This window comes from Bombina bombina, chromosome 1, assembly GCF_027579735.1.
Source record: "Bombina bombina isolate aBomBom1 chromosome 1, aBomBom1.pri, whole genome shotgun sequence".
NCBI lineage: Eukaryota > Metazoa > Chordata > Amphibia > Anura > Bombinatoridae > Bombina > Bombina bombina.
Genome location: NC_069499.1, coordinates 327,026,707 through 327,048,442, shown reverse-complemented (window position 1 = coordinate 327,048,442; position 21,736 = coordinate 327,026,707). Strand labels below are relative to the sequence as shown.

General features: G+C 41.5%; 1 protein-coding gene across 1 annotated transcript in view; it reads left to right on the top strand.

The window, feature by feature from the left end:
• MAP3K2 (mitogen-activated protein kinase kinase kinase 2) overlaps positions 1-21,736 on the top strand; it is a gene marked incomplete in the record, with an annotated part of 657,765 nt that overhangs the window by 527,723 nt on the left and 108,306 nt on the right. Inside the window, 5 exon segments of the mRNA XM_053712317.1 lie at positions 3,759-3,851; positions 4,081-4,287; positions 5,070-5,218; positions 18,201-18,332; positions 20,944-21,088. Of these exon segments, the coding sequence (XP_053568292.1) occupies positions 3,759-3,851; positions 4,081-4,287; positions 5,070-5,218; positions 18,201-18,332; positions 20,944-21,088 (726 nt within the window).

Below are 21,736 nucleotides of genomic sequence, written 5' to 3'. Positions count from 1 at the left end.
ATATATATATATATATATATTTAAAATTAAGCATATTTACATATGCTGATGTGTAGGTGTCAGGGTTTTTCCCTGTTGTGTTTGCCATGTGCTGCTGGCAGCCATTTTACTCACCTCTGTTCCTGTCTTGGTGCATTGTACGGGATGCTGCTCACTTCCTTTTATGGCCAGACTGGTGTGCATCATCCATGTGAGACAGGATGCAGTCTCAGAATTGTGATGTCATCATTTATTATTTAAAGGGCCTCTGTTCAGTATGCTTGGCCTTTGCGTTGTCTCAGACCTGTTTGTGAGAGTTCCTGTGTATTACCGGACTGCCTGACGTCCTTCCTGGTTCCTGATCCCTGGCTTGTTCCTGACTCTGCTGTTCTCCTTGTTCCTGATTCCGGCTCGTCTGACTATTCGCTTTGGCTCCTGACTTGGCTCGTCTGACTAGCAGCTCTGGTTTTGACTCCTGGCTTATTTGACTTGTGGACATTTTATAATTTTTTGCTATTAATAAAGGTGTGATTATTTTCGCACTTCTCGTCTCAGTCTGATTCCTGGCACCCTGACATTACGCAAAGGCCATGAATCCTGATGCTGCTAATTATCCACCTTTACCTGCCATCATTTCCAGGATGGATGTACGGGATCACCACTTGGATCAATTTGCACTAGCCCTGCAAATCCTGCTGACTCGCACTGCACATTTGGACCAAAGTGTCCCGCATGTTATGGCTGCTCCTGTTTCCGCTGCTGCACCTTTGCCTACCAGGAGCATGTCCGATTCTGCACCTCTACCTCAGCGATATGGAGGCGATCCTATTCAGTGCCGAGGGTTTTTGATCCAGGTGGGCATTTACTTTGAGATGTTACCTCAGGCGTTTCCCTCTGACAGAGCTAAGGTGGGATTTCTCATCTCGTTACTCTCTGACACAGCTCTTGCCTGGGCTAATCCCTTGTGGGAGACTAATAAACCTGTGATTTCAAATTACCCTGAATTTGTGGTCTGCTTTCGAAGGGTATTTGATGTTCCGGCTCGCTCCTCCTCTGCTGCTAAACTACTCATGTCCATTCAGCAAGGTACAAGATCTGTTGCTCAGTATGCTATTGAGTTCTGTACGCTTGCCGCAGAGGTAGGTTGGAACAATGAAGCTCTTGTTGCCGCCTTCTTTCATGGGCTATCTGATGCGATTAAAGACGAAGTTGCTGCCAGAGATTTACCAGAGGATCTCGAGGCATTGGTGTCTTTTTTGATCCTAATTGACATCAGACTCAGAGAGAGGCCCTCTTTCAAGGAGCATTTGCGGAAGCCTCCTGTTCCGTTGTCTCCTACGTGTTCGTTCCCACCCATGCCTCCCGGTCCCGAGTCACCAGGTACTGCTGAGCCGATGTAAGTTCTTACATAAATTGCTATTTTGCTATCTAATGTTTTTTTGTTTGTTTTTTTCACAATAATGTCTCAATCTGATCCTGCCTCTGATGTTACCGTAGGAACTAAGCTGCCTGAACACAATTCTACCAAAGTGTGTTTGTTGTAAACAAGCTGATCTTATTTTTTCAGCTCAATTATGTGGCACCTATTTTGACTATTTATTACATGCTGATAATGTTTCTATGAGTTCAAATGCTCCCACTGCTATTTCATCTGTCTAATGCAATAGGTATTCCGGCAGAGATGAAAGATATTATTGCTGCAGCCATAGAGAAGGTTATGACTGCTATACCGCCTTCAAATAATCGTAAGAGGACTTTGCACACTTTTCATAAATCTAGTGAATTTTGTACTGACCGACAGCATACTGACGTATCTTCTACTGATGGGGGTTCCTCTGATTCAGAGGATCCTACATCAGAGACATACATTTACAAATCCCTTGTTTAAAATTGAGCATATTCGCTCTCTTTTAAAGGATGTATTATTTACTTTGGGTAATGAGGAGTCTAAACTTCCTGATAATCAATCTAGTAATCATTTAAATTCTGTATTTAAGACTTCTATTGTTACGCCTGAAGTTTTTCCTATTCTAGACCATCTCTAATTTGATTTCTAAAGAATGGTCTAAACCTGGTGGTACCTCTTTTAACCCTCTTCTAGGTTAAAAAAATTTGTATCCTTTGCCTGTTGCTGATTTGGAACTTTGTGAAACAGTCCCTAAGGTTGATAGGGCTATTTCCACTTTTGCTAAACATACTACCATTCCTATGGAAGACAGCACTTCTTTTAAGGATCTTTTAGATAGGAAGCTTGAATCTTATCTTAGAAGGACATATTTACATACTGGCTTTATTCTTAGATCAGTTATATCTATGGCTGATGTTGCTGCTGCTGCTTCTACTTTTTTGCTGGACAATTTAGTTAAGCAGTTGTCCTCATACCCTGAATTGTCTAACATTATTCTTTTACTTCAACACGCAAATAATTTTCTTTGCGATGCTATTTTTGAAGTTAAGAAAATTAACGTAAAATCTATGTCTTTAGCTATTCTAACTAGAAGAGCTTTATGGCTTAAATCTTGGAATGCGGACATAGTGTCTAAAAAGTGTCTAAAACAAGATTATTGTCTCTCTTTTCAGGATATAAACCTTTTTTGGTTCTCAGATTCTATTCTATTATCTCCACTATCACTGGGGGAAAGGGTGTTTTTCTTCCCCAAGATAAAAAAAATCTAAGGGAAAATTTTAAAGCTACCAACCGTTTTCACTCTTTTCGTCAGAATAGAGAACAGAAAACTGCACCCTTCCCTAAAGCCTCTGGCTCTAATTGGGGACTATCTCCAAATTGTAATAAATCCAAGCCTTATAAAAAAACGATTCCGGCCCCTAAACCTGCATGAAGATTTGACCCCCAGTCCAGTTTTTCTGGTGGGGGGCAGACTAAAGTTTTTTTCAAATAATTTGTTCAGACTTTGTTCAAAATAAGTGGATTCAGAATATTATTTCTCAGGGGTATCAAATTGGATTCAGGATCAGACCTCCCATGGGAAGATTCTTTCTCACTCATGTACCAAAAAACCCACATCTTGGGTATTATATCCCATCAGTAACAAGCTCAAGAGCCCACGAGGCCCACCCATTATTTTAGGGTTATGATTATTTTGTATAAAGCACATTATTTATTCTATTCCTCTTTTTAGGCCCACCCATTATTTTAGGGTTATGATTATTTTGTATAAAGCACATTATTTATTCTATTCCTCTTTTTATGCTTTTACTCCTTTTACACCTCACCAACTTGGCTATACCTTAAACTGAGGTATTATTGAGGTGGGAGGTGTGTTTATAGGCATTTGAGATTTGGGAAACTTTGCCCCCAAAGTCAAGCAAATAGTACTTATTGATAAACATCACAGAGAGCCCCAGTTTTGAGGTTATGCATGTTTTTGCTGTTTAGTTTGTATAAATCTAAAGCAGTGCATTGCTGCTGCTTCTTCTACAAAGGATGAAGCATATTAGATAACAAAAGTAATTGGAAAGTTGTTTAAAATTTTATTCTCCATCTGAATTATCAATAAAATGTTTGCATACCATTTCCCGTCAATAACTTAAAATCTCCTTTATCACAAGACAGTTTTAGGGAAGAAATTACCCAAATATTTTTTGCAGCTACAAAGGAATGGGTATAAAAGGTTATGACTCCATCTGTAATTGTTTACTGTTTGTTGCTTTCACATACAATGTGACTTAAAAAATTAATTCTGTTAAAAAAGGGGGGGAAAGTCGCTGAGCTCACCATTCCTATTTTTTTCTTTAGTAATTCTCCCTTCTCTACTTAGAATATGATATCCCTGTCTTTGAAAAGTTTGGGAAAGGTGGAACCTATCCACGAAGATACCATGTTTCATATCAGCATCAGGATTACAACGATGGTGAGATTATTACTTTAATAAACATTCAAACAAGAGTCTGGTACTAGTTCATAGTTTATGCTAATAGAATTCTTTCTAATGATGATGACATGAATTTTTCATGGACTTCCTGTAATCTGGCACTGCTACTAATAGGAAGAAACTGTAAAGATTACTTTTAGAAATAGGAAAATGTTTTTTTACTTAGATCCTTAGTTATCTAATGTATGCATTCTCTTCTCTTAACCAGGCCGCAAAACCTTCCCAAGGGCCAGAAGAACTCAAGGGAACAGCTTTCGGTCTCCAGTAAGTTTCAGCCCCACTGATCACTCACTAAGCACAAGTAGTGGGAGCAGCGTCTTCACACTGGAGTATGAGGATAATCGTTTGAGGAGGAGAGGCAGTGATATAGACAACCCTACATTGACAGTGATGGATATCAGTCCACCTAGTCGCTGTAAGTATAATACGTAGGCATAGCCAATTAATTTAAAAGCCTAACTCTCAAAAGGATTTGCTCTGTAATCTACTCTTAACATCTACTTTACAATTTGATACTCATAAACTTATTTTCAGGTTATTTATTAAAGGCATAGTTTTACCCTTAAATTTACTCCCCTTTTTAATTTGTTTAAATGATCCATTTTACCAGCTGGCATGTATACAGTTTTTCACAAATAGCTCCTGTGCCTTTATAATAGCAATTGAATTTCCCTGTGATATCTCTACCTATACTGAAAGTTTCTATATTTAAGTATAAGCTATAAAAAAACTGTGTAAACATAGTTTTTTGATGTGTTGAGGTGTCAAAGAACAAAACCTGCTATTTCATATACAAAATTAAACCTAAAGAAGCAAATTATCATACTCTGATTGGACACGCATTAAAGGAAAACCTGTTTTGCAGTATACTGCCTCTTTAATTTTAAAGAAAAGTTAACACATACAAGGTCTACGGTAAATGAAGAGCATTCCAGACTATATATTTTAAAAACAATTTAGATTCAATGCACCCAGCTATCCAGGTGTTGATTTTTGTTTAATTTATTAATTTAAAACTAGTAGTTTAAAAAAATGTTTTTTACTCAGTAATTTTTATAGACCTACATTGTTAATGTAATGTAACTGCAAAAATATTGCTCCATGCATTGTCAACTACATTTATGTACAAAAATATTGTAAGTTTTTTCTTAGGTTAAATGTAGGTTTTAAACTGACAATTAAATATCATGGTTACAGCACCCCGAGCTCCATCCAACTGGAGACTTGGGAAGTTACTTGGTCAGGGGGCCTTTGGCAGAGTATACCTGTGCTATGATGCCGATACTGGAAGGGAACTGGCTGTGAAACAAGTTCAGTTTGATCCAGATAGTCCAGAGACGAGCAAGGTAATATTCTAGTTAAACAGCTTTTTCTTTTTTTTTATGTTTTTGTTTTTTTTTAATTGAGTCTGTCTGTGTCTCAAACTCTCTCTCACTCTCTCTCATATCAAGTCAAACCAGGAGAAGGTGGCACTCAAATATATAGTAATGCTTTATTCACAGAGCAATGTTTCAGGGGTCCTGTCCCTTTCTCAAGCTAACAAATTCTAAACGCAATTAAACTATATACCTGTATAAAAGGTATTACCCTTTCTAAATGAGGCTCTTGGTAAATCTTTGGATTCTACTATATCCAGACATGCTTTTTTGGAAATGGCCCTCCAGGCTGGTTAGCTGAGATTCATGGTTTTAGATAAGGCACAAAAGAACCTTATGGGGGTTGATAGAATTGGAGATCTGCTGCACAAAGAAGCTAAATGGATACAGAGGTTAAATACTTTGCACCCCAAGGGATTAAACAGAAAGTTTAATTTACTCCCATTTATTTAAATCTTTCCCTGTGACAGAGCACTAGCAAACAAGTGAATAGACCATTTAATTCCTGAGTAATCAAATGTATATCTGTGTATTATGACTTGCTACATATGTTCCTGCTATTGTTAGCTATACGCTGCTTCTGTTTTTAATAGGTAGCCCATCCACTAATGGGTTACAGTGGGCTTAGGGTTAAGGTGTATGTTGAACGTTCGATTTCTGGTTATAGCCCCTCCCACTTAAAGTTGTTTGGATACCTTTTTACAGGTGTATAGTTTAAATTGTGTATTGTGTTTAGTATTTGTTAGCTTGAGAAAGGGGCAGGAGCCCCGGAATGTTGCTCTGTGATTAAAGGATTGCTATATATTTGAGTGCCACCTTCTCCGTGCTTGTCTTGATATTTATCTTGAGCTGCTGCAGGGAAGCCTGGTAGGTGAAAAAGCACCTATTACAGTTTACCATTTGAACCCTGTACTTTGGTGATGTGCTGATCCTGTGTGCTTGTTTGTATTATTTCTAGATATTATAATATATAACTTCATTGTTCTGAAAACATTTTCCATCTAAAGGGATGGAGAGTCCACGGCTTCATTCATTACTGTTGGGAATTAAGAACCTGGCCACCAGGAGGCAAAGACACCGCAGCCAAAGGCTTAAATACCTCCCCCAGTTATTCTTTGCCTTTCGTCACAGGAGGATTACAGAGAAGTGCCAGAGTTTTGGAGTAGTCTCTTATGGAGGGTAGTACTCTTCGCATTGGGACTGGAGTTTTATGTAGTCCTGTCAGCCTCTCAGTGAGAGCCTGGACTAAAGTTAGAGTCCGGAGATGCAGGGAGTGTCTTTCTGCGAAACCATCCGATTCATATTAACAGCTCCATAAGCATTCAGCGTTGACGAGTTTCGCTGCCTTCTTTCTTCACTCAAGTCCATGTCAGGAGCGAGGCTACTAACCTGTCACTCTCGAAGGGCCGTGTTCCTGTTCCACGGCGTAGATTCTGGTAAGATCGTTTAATTTTTTATTAATAATGATAACATAGAAGACAGGGTCTTTTTATCTTTACAGAATCAAGGGTTTATATTCCTGGAAGGGGGATTATTGAACAGGGGAGGGGGTTTATACATGATATTGTTTATTGTGTCATTGCTGCGTTATGTGCGAGATGAGGCTCTGGCAATGTCTGGAACTTTCAGGTTACTTGCGGAAATTTTGTGCAGTCATTTTTCTTTCATGTAATTAGCAAGAGTCCATGAGCTAGTGACGTATGGGATATACATTCCTACCAGGAGGGGCAAAGTTTCCCAAACCTTAAAATGCCTATAAATACACCCCTCACCACACCCACAAATCAGTTTTACAAACTTTGCCTCCTATGGAGGTGGTGAAGTAAGTTTGTGCTAGATTCTACGTTGATATGCGCTCCGCAGCAGGTTGGAGCCCGGTTTTCCTCTCAGCGTGCAGTGAATTTCAGAGGGATGTGAGGAGAGTATTGCCTATTTGAATGCAATGATCTCCTTCTACGGGGTCTATTTCATAGGTTCTCTGTTATCGGTCGTAGAGATTCATCTCTTACCTCTCTTTTCAGATCGACGATATACTCTTATATATATATACCATTACCTCTGCTGATTTTCGTTTCAGTACTGGTTTGGCTTTCTACAACATGTAGATGAGTGTCCTGGGGTAAGTAAGTAAGCTTATTTTCTGTGACACTCTAAGCTATGGTTAGGCACTTTTTTATAAAGTTCTAAATATATGTATTCAAACATTTATTTGCCTTGACTCAGGATGTTCAACATTCCTTATTTTCAGACAGTCAGTTTCATATTTGGGATAATGCATTTGAATCAATCATTTTTTCTTACCTTAAAAAATTTGACTTTTTCCCTGTGGGCTGTTAGGCTCGCGGGGGCTGAAAATGCTTCATTTTATTGCGTCATTCTTGGCGCAGACTTTTTTGGCGCAAAATTTTTTTTCTGTTTCCGGCGTCATACGTGTCGCCGGAAGTTGCGTCATTTTTTGACGTTTTTTTGCGTCAAAAGTGTCGGCGTTCCGGATGTGGCGTCATTTTTGGCGCCAAAAGCATTTAGGCGCCAAATAATGTGGGCGTCTTATTTGGCGCTAAAAAATATGGGCGTCATTTTTGTCTCCACATTATTTAAGTCTCATTATTTATTGCTTCTGGTTGCTAGAAGCTTGTTCACTGGCATTTTTTTCCCATTCCTGAAACTGTCATTTAAGGAATTTGATCAATTTTGCTTTATATGTTGTTTTTTCTATTACATATTGCAAGATGTTCCACGTTGCAACTGAGTCAGAAGATACTTCAGGAAAATCGCTGCCCGGTGCTGGAGCTACCAAGCTAAGTGTATCTGCTATAAACTTTTGGTATCTGTTTCTCCAGCTGTTGTTTGTATTGAATGTCATGACAAACTTGTTAATGCAGATAAAATTTCCTTTAGTACTGTTACATTACCTGTTGCTGTTCCGTCAACATCTAATTCTCAGAGTGTTCCTGATAATATAAGAGATTTTATTTTTAAATCCATTAAGAAGGCTATGTCTGTTATTTCTCCTTCTAGTATACATAAAAGTCTTTTAAAACTTCTCTTTTTTCAGATGAATTTTTAAATGAACATCATCATTCTGATACTGATAATGGTTCTTCTGGTTCAGAGGTTTCTGTCTCAGAGGTTGATGCTGATAAATCTTTGTATTTGTTCAAGATGGAATTTATTCGTTCTTTACTTAAAGAAGTATTAATTGCATTAGAAATAGAGGATTCTGGTCCTCTTGATACTAAATCTAAACGTTTAAATAAGGTTTTTAAATCTCCTGTAGTTATTCCAGAAGTGTTTTCTCTCCCTGATGATATTTCTGAAGTAATTTCCAGGGAATGGAATAATTTGGGTAATTCATTTACTCCTTCTAAAACGTTTTAAGCAATTATATCCTGTGCCATCTGACAGATTAGAGTTTTGGGACAAAATCCCTAAGGTTAATGGGGCTGTCTCTACTCCTGCTATATTTTTAGCGGATGTTGCTGCAGCTTCAACTTTTTGGTTAGAAGCTTTAGCGCAACAAGTAACAGATCATAATTCTTATAGCATTATTATTATTCTATAACATGCTAATAATTTTATTTGTGATACCATCTTTGATATCATTAGAGTTGATGTCAGGTATATGTCTCTAGCTATTTTAGCTAGAAGAGCTTTATGGCTTAAAACTTGGAATGCTGATATGTCTTCTAAGTCAACTTTGCTATCCCTTTCTTTCCAGGGTAATAAATTATTCGGTTCTCAGTTGGATTCTATTATCTCAACTGTTACTGGAGGGAAGGGAACTTTTTTACCAAAGGATAAAAAATCTAAAGGTAAATTTAGGTCCAATAATCGTTTTCGTTCCTTTCCTCACAACAAGGAACAAAAGCCTTCATCCTCAGGAGCGGTATCAGTTTGGAAACCATTTCCAGTTTGGAATATATCCAAGCCTTATAGAAACCCAAAGCCAGCTCCTAAGTACCCATGAAGGTGCGGCCCTCATTCCAGCTCAGCTGGTATGGGGCAGACTACGTTTTCTTCAAAGAAATTTGGATCAATTCCGTTCACAATCTCTGGTTTCAGAACATTGTTTCAGAAAGGTGTTTCAGATCTAGAAAGGTGTGAAATGTGTTTCAGATCTAGAGTTGGCTGGAGTAATTATGCCAGTTCCAGTTCTGGAACAGGGGCTGGGGTTTTATTCTATCTCTTCATTGTACCAAAGAAGGTCAATTCCTTCAGACCAGTTCCGGATCTATCAATATTGAATCGTTATGTAAGGATACCAACATTCAAGATGGTAACTGTAGGACTATCCTGCCTTTTGTTTAGCAAGGGCATTATATGTCTACAATAGATTTACAGGATGCATATCTGCATATTCCGATTCATCCAGATCACTTTTAGTTTCTGAGATTCTCTTTTTAGACAAGCATTACCAGTTTTGTGGCTCTACCGTTTGGCCTAGCATCAGCTCCAAGAATTTTTTCAAAGGTTCTCGGTGCCCTTCTGTCTGTAATCAGAGAACAGGGTATTGGTATTTCCTTATTTTGGACGATATCTTGGTACTTGCTCAGTCTTCACATTTCGCAGAATCTCATACGAATCGACTTGTGTTGTTTCTTCATGATCATGGTTGGAGGATCAATTTACCAAAAAGTTCATTGATTCCTCAGACAAGGGTAACCTTTTTAGGTTTCCAGATAGATTCAGTGTCTATGACTCTGTCTTTGTCAGACAAGAGAAGTCTAACATTGATATCAGCTTGTCAAAACCTTCAGTCACAATCATTCCCTTTGGTAGCCTTATGCATGGAAATTTTAGGTCTTATGACTGCTGCATCGGACGCGATCTCCTTTGCTCGTTTTCACATGCGACCTCTTCAGCTCTGTATGCTGAACCAATGGTGCAGGGATTACACAAAGATATCTCAATTAATATCTTTAAACCGATTATACGACACTCTCTGACGTGGTGGACAGATCACCATCGTTTAGTTCAGGGGGCTTCTTTTGTTCTTCCGACCTGGACTGTAATTTCAACAGATGCAAGTCTTACAGGTTGGGGAGCTGTGTGGGGGTCTCTGACGGCACAAGGGGTTTGGGAATCTCAGGAGGTGAGATTACCGATCAATATTTTGGAACTCCGTGCAATTTTCAGAGCTCTTCAGTCTTGGCCTCTTCTGAAGAGAGAGTTGTTCATTTGTTTTCAGATAGACAATGTCACAACTGTGGCATACATCAATCATCAAGGAGGGACTCACAGTCCTCTGGCTATGAAAGAAGTATCTCAAATTTTGGTTTGGGCGGAATCCAGCTCCTGTCTAATCTCTGCGCTTCATATCCAAGGTATAGACAATTGGGAAGCGGATTATCTCAGTCGCCAAACGTTGCATCCGGGCGAATGGTCTCTTCACCCAGAGGTATTTCTTCAGATTGTTCAAATGTGGGAACTCCCAGAAATAGATCTGATGGCTTCTCATCTAAACAAGAAACTTCCCAGGTATCTGTCCAGATCCCGGGATCCTCAGGCGGAGGCAGTGGATGCATTATCACTTCCTTGGAAGTATCATCCTGCCTATATATTTCCGCCTCTAGTTCTTCTTCCAAGAGTATTCTCCAAGATTCTGAAGGAATGCTCGTTTGTTCTGCTGGTAGCTCCAGCATGGCCTCACAGGTTTTGGTATGCGGATCTTGTCCGGATAGCCTCTTGCCAGCTGTGGACTCTTCCGTTAAGACCAGACCTTCTGTCGCAAGGTCCTTTCTTCCATCAGGATCTCAAATCCTTAAATTTTAAGGTATGGAGTTTGAACGCTTGATTCTTGGTCAAAGAGGTTTCTCTGACTCTGTGATTAATACTATGTGACAGGCTCGTAAATCTGTATCTAGAGAGATATATTATAGAGTCTGGAAGACTTATATTTCTTGGTGTCTTTCTCATAATTTTTCTTGGCATTCTTTTAGAATACCGAGAATTTTACAGTTTCTTCAGGATGGTTTAGATAAAGGTTTGTCCGCAAGTTCCTTGAAAGGACAAATCTCTGCTCTTTCTGTTCTTTTTCACAGAAAGATTGCTAATCTTCCTGATATTCATTGTTTTGTACAAGCTTTGGTTCGTATAAAACCTGTCATTAAGTCAATTTCTCCTCCTTGGAGTTTGAATTTGGTTCTGGGGGCTCTTCAAGCTCCTCCTTTTGAACCCATGCATTCTTTGGTCATTATATTACTTTCTTGGAAAGTTTTGTTTCTTTTGGCCATCTCTTCTGCCAGAAGAGTCTCTGAATTATCTGCTCTTTCTTGTGAGTCTCCTTTTCTGATTTTTCATCAGGATAAGGCGGTGCTGCGAACTTCTTTTGAATTTTTTACCTAAGGTTGTGAATTCTAACAACATTAGTAGAGAAATTGTGGTTCCTTCATTATGTCCTAATCCTATGAATTCTAAGGAGAAATCATTGCATTCTTTGGATGCTGTTAGAGCTTTGTAATATTATGTTGAAGCTACTAAGTCTTTCCGAAAGACTTCTAGTCTATTTGTCATCTTTTCCGGTTCTAGAAAAGGCCAGAAAGCTTCTGCCATTTCTTTGGCATCTTGGTTGAAATCTTTATTTCATCATGCCTATGTCGAGTCGGGTAAAACTCCGCCTCGAAGGATTACAGCTCATTCTACTAGGTCAGTTTCTACTTCCTGGGCGTTTAGGAATGAAGCTTCGGTTGATCAGATTTGCAAAGCAGCAACTTGGTCCTCTTTGCATACTTTTACTAAATTCTACCATTTTGATGTGTTTTCTTCTTCTGAAGCAGTTTTTGGTAGAAAAGTACTTCAGGCAGCGGTTTCAGTTTGAATCTTCTGCTTATGTTTTCATTAAACTTTATTTTGGGTGTGGATTATTTTCAGCAGGAATTGGCTGTCTTTATTTTATCCCTCCCTCTCTAGTGACTCTTGCGTGGAAAGATCCACATCTTGGGTAGTCATTATCCCATACGTCACTAGCTCATGGACTCTTGCTAATTACATGAAAGAAAACATAATTTATGTAAGAACTTACCTGATAAATTCATTTCTTTCATATTAGCAAGAGTCCATGAGGCCCACCCTTTTTTTGTGGTGGTTATGATTTTTTTGTATAAAGCACAATTATTCAAATTCCTTATTTTTTATGCTTTCGCACTTTTTTCTTATCACCCCACTTCTTGGCTATTCGTTAAACTGATTTGTGGGTGTGGTGAGGGGTGTATTTATAGGCATTTTGAGGTTTGGGAAACTTTGCCCCTCCTGGTAGGAATGTATATCCCATACGTCACTAGCTCATGGACTCTTGCTAATATGAAAGAAATGAATTTATCAGGTAAGTTCTTACATAAATTATGTTATTTATTCAAAATGGAATTTATTCGTTCTTTACTTAAAGAAGTCTTAATTGCATTAGAAATAGAGGAATCTGGTCCTCTTGATACTAAATCTAAACGTTTAAATAAGGTTTTTAAATCTCCTGTAGTTATTCCAGAAGTTTTTCCTGTCCCTGATGCTATTTCTGAAGTAATTTCCAGGGAATGGTATAATTTGGGTAATTCATTTACTCCTCCTAAACGTTTTAAGCAATTATATCCTGTGCCATCTGACAGATTAGAGTTTTCGTCAGTACGTCACTAGCTCATGGACTCTTGCTAATATGAAAGAAATGAATTTATCAGGTAAGTTCTTACATAAATTATGTTTTTTGCGCGTTTTTCCCTAGTGTAGGGGCGGTTCTGCCAGGCATTCCATGTGACTAGGTGTGGCTATCTATCCTCTCTGTTGATCTGTGGCGCAGGACATGTAGCAGTTTCTGTAGTCCAGGTCCTAGGAGGTGGTGAGTGCCCCGGCCATTGGTGGTATAAAGGTGCCTTTTTTTTATAAATAAAGTTAGCGACCCAAATGCGCAAGCGATGGAGGACTCTGATGCGTTGGATGGCTCTCCTTCCTAACAGAGTCTGATTCCTGTGTTTATTGTGAGGAGGTTCTGGTAGATTAGCCTGCTCAACTATGTTCCACATGCCTTGATAAAGTTACCACATCTAAATGTAAACGGATGTCTAGTACTACTGAGCCGTCCATCTCTGAGGGTTTTTCGTCCCGGGAGGTGTGTTCCCTGCGTTCATCTCAGATTGCACATGCAGAGCCCGGGGTCCAACCGTTACTCTTTGGGAGAGATTTGTTGGCCGTCAGACTTTGCGGACCAACTGGAATTGGCGGTTTCTAAAGTGATTCATGCCTTACCACGTTTTGCTAAGCGCAAGCATAGGGTTTATCATAGTCGCCCGGCCCAGGGTTTGTCCATGCCGATGGCTAATCCAGAGGATCTAAACGATGATGAGGCCCACTCAAACTCTTCGGAGGAGGCCCCTTCTGGGTCGGAGTCCATGTCATCTAAACCTCCGGCAGCGGAGGAGCCTGGTTATAGGTTTAGGATAGAGAATCTGCACTTTCAACTACAGCAGGTCCTTGCTACTCTGGAGGTTCCGGAACCTAAGATACCAGAGGAACCTGCGATTGCTAAGCTTGACAAGGTGTACGAGGACAGGGTAGTACCTCAGTCTTTCCCGGTTACTGTTAAGATGGCTAATATTAAGAACGAATGGGAGCGATTAGGTGGTAACTTTTCCCCTACTTCCTTTAAAAAACTGTTCCCCGTTCCGGACTCTCAGCTTGAGCTGTGGGGGACCATCCCTAAGGTGGATGGGGCTATCTCTACGCTCACGAAGCGGACGACTATTCCCCTCGAGGATAGTTCGTCGGTTAAAGAGCCCATGGATAAAAAGCTGGAAAACATGTTGAGAAAGATATTTCAGCACATAGGGTTTGTTTTTCAGCCAGCAGCGGAAGTCGCTGTTGCTGCAACATATTGGTGTGAATCCCTGTGTAATGGTCGAGGGGGAGACTTCCATCGACGAGATACAGTAGAAGATTAAGGCGCTGAATGTTGCCAATTCTTTCATCTGTGATGCCAATATGCAAATTATTCGCCTGAATGCCAAGGTGTAAGGTTTTTCTTTTTTAGCGCACATTGCTCTGTGGCTTAAATCTTGGTCTACAGACATGACCTCTAAAGCGAGGCTGTGGTCCCTCCCTGCCTTTTCAAGGAAAGATCCTGTTCGGTCCAGGGTTGGATTCGATTATATCCACGGTTACGGGAGGCAAGGGAGCTTTCCTTCCGCAGGATAAAAAGGCTAAGCCTAAGGGATCTACTTTTTGTCCCTTAAGTGCGGACAAGGCCCAGCACCAGCAACCCTCCGCGAAAGTGGACCAGTCCAAAGGATCTTGGAAGCTGACTCAATCTTGGAATAAGTCCAAGCAGAAAAAGAAGCCAGCCGAGACAAAATCGGCATGAAGGGGCGGCCCCCTACCGGTCTCCGGATCATGTAGGGGGGCGATTATCTCTATTCTCAGACGCATGATTGCAGGATGTTCAGGACCCTTGAATGCTAGAATTTGTCTCCCAGGGTTACAGGATAGGGTTCAAATCCCATCCGCCCGAGGGCAGATTCCTCCTGTCAAACCTGTCTTCAAGACCGGAGAGGAGAGAGGCCTTTCTAGAGTGTGTGAGAGATCTCGTCCCTCTCAGGGTTATCATACCAGTACCCCTAGCCGAAAGGTATCTAGGCTACTATTCCAACCTTTTTGTGGTTCAATGAAGGAGGGCAAGTTCTGCACAATTCTTGACCTAAAGTGTTTAAACAAGTTTCTTGTGTTTTCCATCTTTCAAAATGGAAACAATCAGATCTATTCTGCCCCTAGTTCAAGAGGGGACAGTTCGTGACGACTATAGACTTTGAGGATGCTTACCTTCATGTTCCAATCCACAGGGACCACTTCAGGTTACTAAGATTTGCATTTCTAGACCAAAACTTCCAGTTTGTGGCCCTTCCTTTTGGTCTGGCGACGGCTCCAAGAGTCTTCACGAAGGTTCTGTGGGCGCTGCTTGCAGTGGCCAGATCCAGGGGTATCGCGGTGGCGCCTTACCTGGGTGACATCCTGGTTCAGGCACCGTCACTCAGCATCGCAGAGCATCATTCGAGGGCTCTTCTTCTTCTGCTCCAATCTCATGGTTGGAAGATCAACTCAGGAAAGAGTTCCCTGGTTCCCAGCAACAGGATGGAGTTCCTGGGCTCGATAATAGACTCTATGATCATGAAGATATTTCTCATGGATCAGCGGCACAGAAAGCTTGCGTCCACCTGTCTTGCCCTTCAGTCCTCCTCAAGCCCATTGGTGGCTCAATGTATGGAGGTGATAGGTCTCATGGTATCAAGCATAGATGTCATCCCATTTGCCAGGTTCCACCTCAGATCTCTTCAATTTTGAATCTTGAGACAGTGGAACAGCGATCATTCAGATCTATTACAGCTGATATCCCTGGACACTCAGACTTGGAACTCCCTCTCCTGGTAAATTCGTCCAGAGCAACTGTCCATGGGGACATCCTCCTTGAGACCGTCCTGGGAGATTGTGACCATGGACGCCAGTCTGTCAGGATGGGGAGCTGTTTGGGGTGCCAGGATGGCATAAGTAAAGTGGTCCAGGGAGGAGTCTCTCCTTCTGATCAACATCCTAGAACTACGAGCAATCTACAATACTCTAAAAGCTTGACCTTCTCTGGGGTCGGTCAGTTTCATCAGATTCCAGATTGACATTACCTCGGGGGCTTACATCAACCATTAGGGGGGTACGAGGAGCTCCCTCATGATGAGCGAGGTCTCTCGGATTTTGGAGTGGGCGGAGTCCCACGACTGCTCGCTCTCAGCGATTCACATTCCGGGTGTGGACAACTGGGAAGCGGTCTTTCTTAGCAGACAGTCCTTTCATCCGGGGGAATGGTCTCTTTACCCTGAAGTGTTTGCGGAGATTTGTCACAGATGGGGAACGCCGGAGATAGATCTCATGGCGTACAGACTCAATTGCAAACTACCTCGATACGGGCTGAGGTCCAGGCATCCCCAGGCAGAGCTGATAGATGCCTTAATGGTTCCTTGGGGATTCAGCCTAGTTTACATTTTTCTTCCATTACCACTTCTAGCTCGCATAGTGGCACGCATCAAACAGGAGCGGGCCTCGGCCATTCTGATTGCTCATTCGTGGCCGCGGAGGACGTGGTTTGCTGATCTGGTGGGGATGTCATCCTCTCCGCCGTGGAGGTTACCCTGTCGCAGGGATCTGCTGTAACAGGGCCCCTTTTAGCATCAAAATCTAGATTCTCTGAGGCTGACTGCGTGGATATTGGACACCTAATCATAGCCAAGAGAGTCTTTTCTGAAAGTGTGATTGATACTCTAATTCAGGCAAGGAAGCCAGTCGCTCGTCACATCTACCATAAGGTGTGGAGGACTTGTCCTGGTGTGAGAAGCATGGATATCCTTGGCATAAGGTGAAGGTATCCAGGATTCTGTCCTTTCTCCAGGATGGCTTAAGAGAAAGAAGGGTCTTGCCGCTAGTTCCTTAAATGGACAGATTTCGGCATTATCAGTCTTGTTGCATAGGAGACTCGCTGAGCTCCCTGACATACAATCTTTTATTTAGGCTCTGTCTAGAATCAGACCTGTCTTTAGGCAGTCGGCTCCGCTTTGGAGCATGTACTTAGTCCTTAAGGTTTTGCAGAGGGTTCCGTTTGAACCTATGCATTCCATAGACATTAATGTTCTGTCCTGGAAGGTTCTCTTCCTGTTGGCTATTGCATCGGCACGCAGAGTATCTGAGCTAGCTGCCTTGCAATGTGACCCTCCTTATCTAGTGTTTCATGCGGATAAGGCTGTACTGCGCACTGGGTTGGGGTTTCTCCCCAAGGTGGTTTCTAACCGTAACATCAATCAGGAAATAATTGTTCCTTCTTTGTGTCCTAACCCTTCTTCTTCAAAGCAGAGGATACTTCATAACCTGGATCTGGTTCATGTCTTGAAGTTTTATCTTCAGGCTACCAAGGATTTCTGAAGCGCAAGGGGCAAAGGGCCTCTGCTGCTACTTTGTCTTTTTGGTTGAGGAGTATGATTCGCTTGACTTATGAGACAGCGGGACATAAGCCTCCTCAGAGGATCACGGCTTATTCACCCAGAGCTGCGGCTTCGTCTTGGGCCTTCAAGAATGAGGCTTCTATAGAACAAATTCGTAAGGTAGCTACCTGGTCCTCCTTACACACTTTTACAAAATTTTACAAGTTTGACGTTTTTGCGGAAGCTGTTTTTGGGAGAAAGGTTTTGCAGGCTGTGATGCCCTCTGATTAGTGTCCGCCTTTTTACCCTCCCGGTTTTATTCAGTGTCCTCTAGAGCTTGGGTATATGTTCCCAACAGTAATAAATCAAGCAGTGGACTCTCCTCCCCTTTAGATGGAAAACATAAATTATGCTTACCTGATAATTTCATTTCCATCGAGGGGAGGAGAGTCCACGGCTCCCGCCCGTATCTCCTATGTGCGGACCTAAAATTACTCTTCTGGCACCATTTATACCCTGATATTTCTCCTACTGTTCCTGGTTCCCTCGGCAGAATGACTGCAGGATGAGGGAAGTGGGGGAGTTATTTAAGCCTTTGGCTGGGGTGTCTTTGCCTCCTCCTGGTGGCCGGGTTCTTAATTCCCAACAGTAATGAATGAAGCCGTGGACTCTCCTCCCCTCAACGGAAATGAAATTATCAGGTAAGCATAATTTATGTTTTTGTTTTGACTGTTTGTATCTGGTGATAAAAATGCACAGTGTTTTTATTTACTACTGTAATTTTTACAAGCATTGTTTTTAATAAGTTCTTGTAGGGCAAATTTCAATCATTAATTTAATTTCTGTAGTCCATTTTTTTTTTCCATCTCAGTTTCCTGTAATTTGTCTGAATTTTATTATTTTTTTGTTTTGTTTGTCTTATAATTCTCGTAATAGCGTTTACACTTAAGTTCAGAAGCCTTAATCTACTACATGCTACACTGTGGTTTATATAAAATATTAATTTTTAATTATAGGAGGTGAATGCTTTGGAGTGTGAAATTCAACTGTTGAAGAACCTATTGCATGAGAGAATTGTTCAGTATTATGGCTGTTTGAGAGATCTCCAGGAAAAAACACTTTCTATATTTATGGAATACATGCCTGGGGTAAGAACAGTACACTTGTTAAATTATCAAATTTAGTGAAACAAAGGTGTGATGGTAAAACAATCTAATTAAAGAGGTAGTGTGGTGGTCCTGGATAAGGAGTGATTATATTGGGAAGGCCTTGCACCAACATGAGGATATTACTATCAGGTTCTGCCCCATGGTCCAGCAAAGCATTATCAGAAATTAATACGTAGTTTGGTGGATGATGGTTTAGAGCATGTTTTTGTTTTTTTATTCTGGAACAGCAGATTTTCTTGTAGTACAATATCTTAAGATCCCAAAAATACATAAATCATTACAACAAGAAGGCACATTGTTTCAGGATTAGGCTCATTTTTAGAGTGGCTCTTTGAAAGGGTTGATCTTGTAACCTTTTGGTTTTTAAATTGAGGAGCTAATTACGAGAGACAAAACACCTTTTAACACTTTTGGCTGATTGGTAATGAAGACCACAACATAGGTGGTTAACCATTGATGTAGTTTCATTGTATTCATCAATTCCACATGAATCTGGTTTAGAAGCTCTAGCTTTCTTTTTACATTTATTAACGAACTATACAGTGGAGTTACAACAGTATATATTAATGTTTATATATTTTTTTTGCTTTAACACAATTATTTTGAGTTATTCTATTTCCTTCCTAAGATAGGGCGAGTCCAGGGCTTCATTCCTTACTGTTGGGAAATACAACACCTGGCCACCAGGAGGAGGCAAAGACACCCCAGCCAAAGGCTTAAATACCCCTCCCACTTCCTCATTACCTTAGTCATTCTTTGTTTTTCGTCACGTTAGGAAGGCACAGGGGTTGTGGACTCCTGAGTCCTCGCTCCCGATCAATATTTTGGAACTACGGGCGGTTTTCAAGGCCTTGAAGGTTTGGCCACTTCTGGGTTCGTCCCAGGTTATCAGATTCCAATCAGACAATATAACCTTGGTGGCTTACTTTAACCTTCAGGGGGGGAGTTCCTTGGCGATGAAGGAAGTATCTCAAATTCTGGAGTGGGCGGAGGCCCACAGCTGTTCGCTGTCAGCAATCCACATTCCGGTGTAGACAACTGGGAGGCGGATTTTCTCAGCAGGCAATCCTTCCATCCAGGAGAATGGTCTCTCCATCCCGAGGTGTTTGCAGAGATTTTGCAGCAAGTGGGGGACGCCGGAGATAGATCTCATGACGTCCCGTCTCAATACCAAGCTACCCAGGTACGGGTTGAGGGATCCCCATGCGGATCTAATAGATGCACTAGCAGTACCCTGGAGTGTTCAAACTCTTATATCTTTTTGCTCCATTGCCGCTTCTTCCTCGAGTGGTGGCCTGCATTAAGCAGGAGCGGGTATCAGTAATCCTGATTGCTCCATCGTGGCCGTGAAGGACGTGGTTCGCGGATCTAGTGGGGATGTCCTCATCTCCTCTGTGGAAGTTACCTTGTCACAGAGACCTGCTGATACAAGGTCCATTTGTTCATCAAATCTAGATTCTCTGAGGCTGACTGCATAGAGATTGAACGCTAAGTCTTAGCCAAGAGAGGTTTCTCTGAGAGTGTCATTAATACTCTTATTCAAGCTCGTAAACCAGTTACTCGGCGTATCTACCACAAGGTGTGGAGGATCTACTTATTCTGGTATGAAGAGCGGGGTTTATCCTGGCACAGAGTTAAGGTTGGCAGAATCTTATCTTTTCTCCAGGATGGGCTGGAGAAGGGCCTTAATGCTAGTTCCCTGAGGGGGACAGATTTCGGCCCTGTCGGTTTTATTGCACAAGAGACTGACTGAGCTCCCAGACGTGCAGTCCTTTGTTAAGGCTCTGATTAGGATCAGACCTGTGTTTAGATCTTGGGCTCCTCCTTGGAGCCTAAATTTTGTTCTTTGGGTTTTGCAACAGGTTCCGTTTTGAGCCTCTGCATTCCGTTGACATATTGTTATCTTGGAAGGTTCTCTTTTTATTGTGTATTGCCTCTGCGCACAGTTTTTCTGAGATCTCTGCTTTGCAATGTGAGCCCCCTTATCTGATTTTTCATGCAGATAAGGCAGTTTTACGTACTAAATTAGGTTTTCTCCCTAAGATTGTGTCAGATCGCAACATCAATCAGGAGATGGTGGTTCCTTCCTTGTGTCCTTGCTTCACAATTTGGATGTGGTTCACACCTTGAAGTTATATCTTCAGGCTACTAAGGAGTTTAGACAATCTTTCTCTTTGTTGTCTATTCGGGGAAGCGTAAGGAGCAGAAGGCTACTTCGACTTCCCTATCTTTTTGGTTAAGGAGTGTCATCCACTTAGTTTACGAGACAGCAGGACATCATCCTCCTGAGAGGATAACGACTCATTCCACTAGAGCAGGGGCTTCCTTTTGGGCCTTTAAGAATGAGGCCTCTATGGATTAGATTTGTAAGGTGGCTACCTGGTCCTGGAAAACACAAAAGGAACAGAAAAGAGCTCAAACTCGATTCAAGTGAGTTTTATTAAAACGGACATATTGCGCTAAAGAAATGCACTTACAGGATGTACATAATAAAACAGCATGTAATCAATAAAACTTTCCATATATGTATCGGCTGAGAGGACAACTCAGCATAGGTGGAGCTGCATCTCGGATACCATACTCACTACAGAGTGACGTCCTCATCCAGCTACAGCCCTTAGCTGTATCCATACGCCGGAGGTCCGCAACGCCAGAGGAGTACCGCTTAGCAGTTGGAGCCTGTTTGTTTATCTACCACGCTCAGAATCTTGTGTTGGCAAGTGGAACATTGAGAGGTACTGTGGTTATACACATTTAGAGTTGACCACAATAGGTATTGCAGGAAGCTCCTTCGCCTCCTGTGTGAAGCAGCTTTCGGGATAAAAGTTTTGCAGGCTGTGATGCCCTCAGGATAGGGTCAGCCTCTTTCTTTTTGTTCCCTCCCGTTATTCATTGTGTCCTCTGGATCTTGGGTATAGTTTCTCTTGCAAGGTGTATCCAGTCCACGGATTCATCCTTGTGGGATATTCTCATTCCTTACAGGAAGTGGCGAAGAGAGCACACAGCAGAGCTGTCCATATAGCTCCCCCTCTAGCTCCACCCCCCCAGTCATTCTCTTTGCCGGCTCTAAGCACTAGGGTCTCTCTCGGGAGGGTAAAGTGAATGTGGTGTTAGAATTGTAGTTTTATTATCTTCAATCAAAAGTTTGTTATTTTAAATGGTACCGGTTTGTACTATTTACTCTCTATCAGAAAAGTGATGAAGATTTCTGCTGAGAGGAAAATGATTTTAGCATGTTGTAACTAAAATCCACTGCTGTTCGCACACAGGACTGAGGAGTACCAGAAAACTTCAGTTGGGGGGAACAGTTTGCAGGGTGATCTGCAATAAGGTATGTTCAGTCATTTATTTCTAGACAAGACTGACATAATGCTAGAAGAGAC